Genomic DNA, 2,025 nt, shown 5'->3' on the forward strand with positions numbered 1-2,025 from the left:
AGGGCCCGCGTCCCTGCCTTGCCTCCTAGAAAGCACCATTTGGATTAGACCGAAGGCTTCAGTAAAACATCGGCTTTAGTGACATTTTTTGAAAAGAATTAGCAGTAATAGTCTTGAGAACATCAAAAAATAGAAATTTCTCGAGAAATTCTCACTTTTTCAGCTCTTTTGTTTCAATCAGAGCAATAAAACTTAATGTCAAATTCAGTGCAGAGCAGTTAGACCGTATAGAGAGACATCTGTTTCACCTGAACCAAAACCTCAACTTTTCAGAGGTGTTTGTGAAAATTTTCAAGAGGTTGCCTTGCTTTATCCTGGTTCAGGCCACCTGAATCTGTCTTTTATCTTCATTCTCAAAATTTAATAGGGCAGAAATCTATTCTTCGGGTGGCTCTGCGAATTCCAGCTGTGCTGAGCATTGTCCAAAGTTACCTGAGAACTGTTTTCTGAATAGCCTGTTTATGCAGTGGGATTAATTTGTAAGTTCTTCAGAAATTTTGGAAGAGGAGGAGTGACATTTGCAAGGAATCGGAGATGTGATCAGCCCCAACTGAAGCACGGCCAAGGCTCTCTGAGGAGCCGGTGCCGGTGCCGGCAGACTGCGGCCGACCAAGCCCTCCGCGGCCGTGGATCCCTGGGACGTGGTGGGCTTCAGCCCAGGAGCTGGAGGGAGCTGGCAGAGCTCAGTCCGGTGATTTCAGCTTTCCCATATAATCTCCTGTACCCCTGAGCGACCTCTGAACACGCCGTACCAACAGCGTTAAGAAGACGCCCTTTGCAGAGCAGGCTGTGTGTGGATGCTGGCGCTGGGCAGGCAGTGGGGTGCCGGCTCACCGGTGAGGGACGGCTGCCGGGACAATGAGCAAAGCGATGCCAAGCGAAGGAGCAGAGCCTGATGCTCCCTCGCAGCAAGCTGGGGGACAAATACACATCTCAGAGAAACATCTGGTCTGCACTATGCAGGGTGCGATTCTCAGTCGTCCTCTCTTTCTCCCCACCAGTGCAGGGTAACAGCGGTTTGCTTAAAAACAGGTTAATGATGATGTTCCTGAGGGGGTTCCCCACTTTGGGGGACCACATCTGCATTTCCCCATTGATGATGGGTACCAAGACAACCAACCTGGATGGAAAACAGGAAGAGTTACCTCGGGGTGGGGCACCGAGCGCATCACCTGTAGTGATGGAGTCGTTCCCTGGGGCCAGCTGTGGGGCCCATGGTGGGTGGCTGGCGACCAGAGCCCAGGGCCCCGTGCCCCAGCTGGGAGGGGACCGGCCAGAGCCAGGATGGGACCACTTGTGTCAGCCGCCTGCGGTGGCTGCTCGCCTCCTTCACCATGTGGCAACGGGAAGGGATTCTGCGGTTGTTATTGTTGGGAGCTGTTGTTCTGGGGATTTGCAGAACAGGAACATGAGCTGCGTCCAAAAAAAACCCAGAAAAGAACATGTCTTATCCAGCCTTGAACATTTCTGGAAAGGGCTAGTTTCAGACTTCTTTCGGTAGAAAAATATGTGTAATGGACCAGATACACATTTACGCACCCCTCCAATGACTTATGACACATCATCTCTGCTTCGTTTGGTTAAGTGGACAGTATTAATCAGTATCCTGTGAATCCGGCAGGTTAACTGCAGTGTAACAACCTCTCCTCTTTCTTGGGAATTTATGTCTAAATTTGCATTTTGTTGCTATTTTCCAGCTTGTTAACATAGCCATGGCAAGATGCATCACTGTGGAAAATGCCAGTCTAGCTTTTGAGCCGTGCGATGTTGACAACAAGGTAAGGATACCCTGGATACTGAGTACGCCGCGCTGGTTTTAGTGCATGGCGTTGGGCTGCTGCGCTTCCCCGTGGTGCCTGGCCCCCTCCCCGGGAGCTGACGCAGTCCTTCCCGCCGGGGACGGGGCCAGGCGATGCCTGGGAGCAGCGAGGGGCAAGGATGGCCTGTTTGCACAGCCTGTAGCCAAGCAACAACCCCAGAACCAGCAAATTCAGCTGGAACAGGAAAGTTTGGTAAAGCCGTGAG

General features: G+C 51.6%; 1 protein-coding gene across 1 annotated transcript in view; it reads left to right on the top strand.

Moving 5' to 3' along the window:
* The window catches only part of GALNT5 (polypeptide N-acetylgalactosaminyltransferase 5), a gene marked incomplete at its 3' end in the record, with an annotated part of 5,975 nt that extends 4,197 nt beyond the window's left edge, over window positions 1–1,778 (top strand). Inside the window, exon 7 of the mRNA XM_009700095.1 lies at window positions 1,698–1,778. Coding sequence (XP_009698397.1) covers window positions 1,698–1,778 — 81 coding nt within the window. The remainder of the gene's footprint in view (window positions 1–1,697) is intronic.
* Between the last annotated feature and the right edge of the window lie 247 nt (window positions 1,779–2,025).

This window comes from Cariama cristata, unplaced genomic scaffold, assembly GCF_000690535.1.
Source record: "Cariama cristata isolate BGI_N322 unplaced genomic scaffold, ASM69053v1 scaffold25915, whole genome shotgun sequence".
Lineage (NCBI taxonomy): Eukaryota > Metazoa > Chordata > Aves > Cariamiformes > Cariamidae > Cariama > Cariama cristata.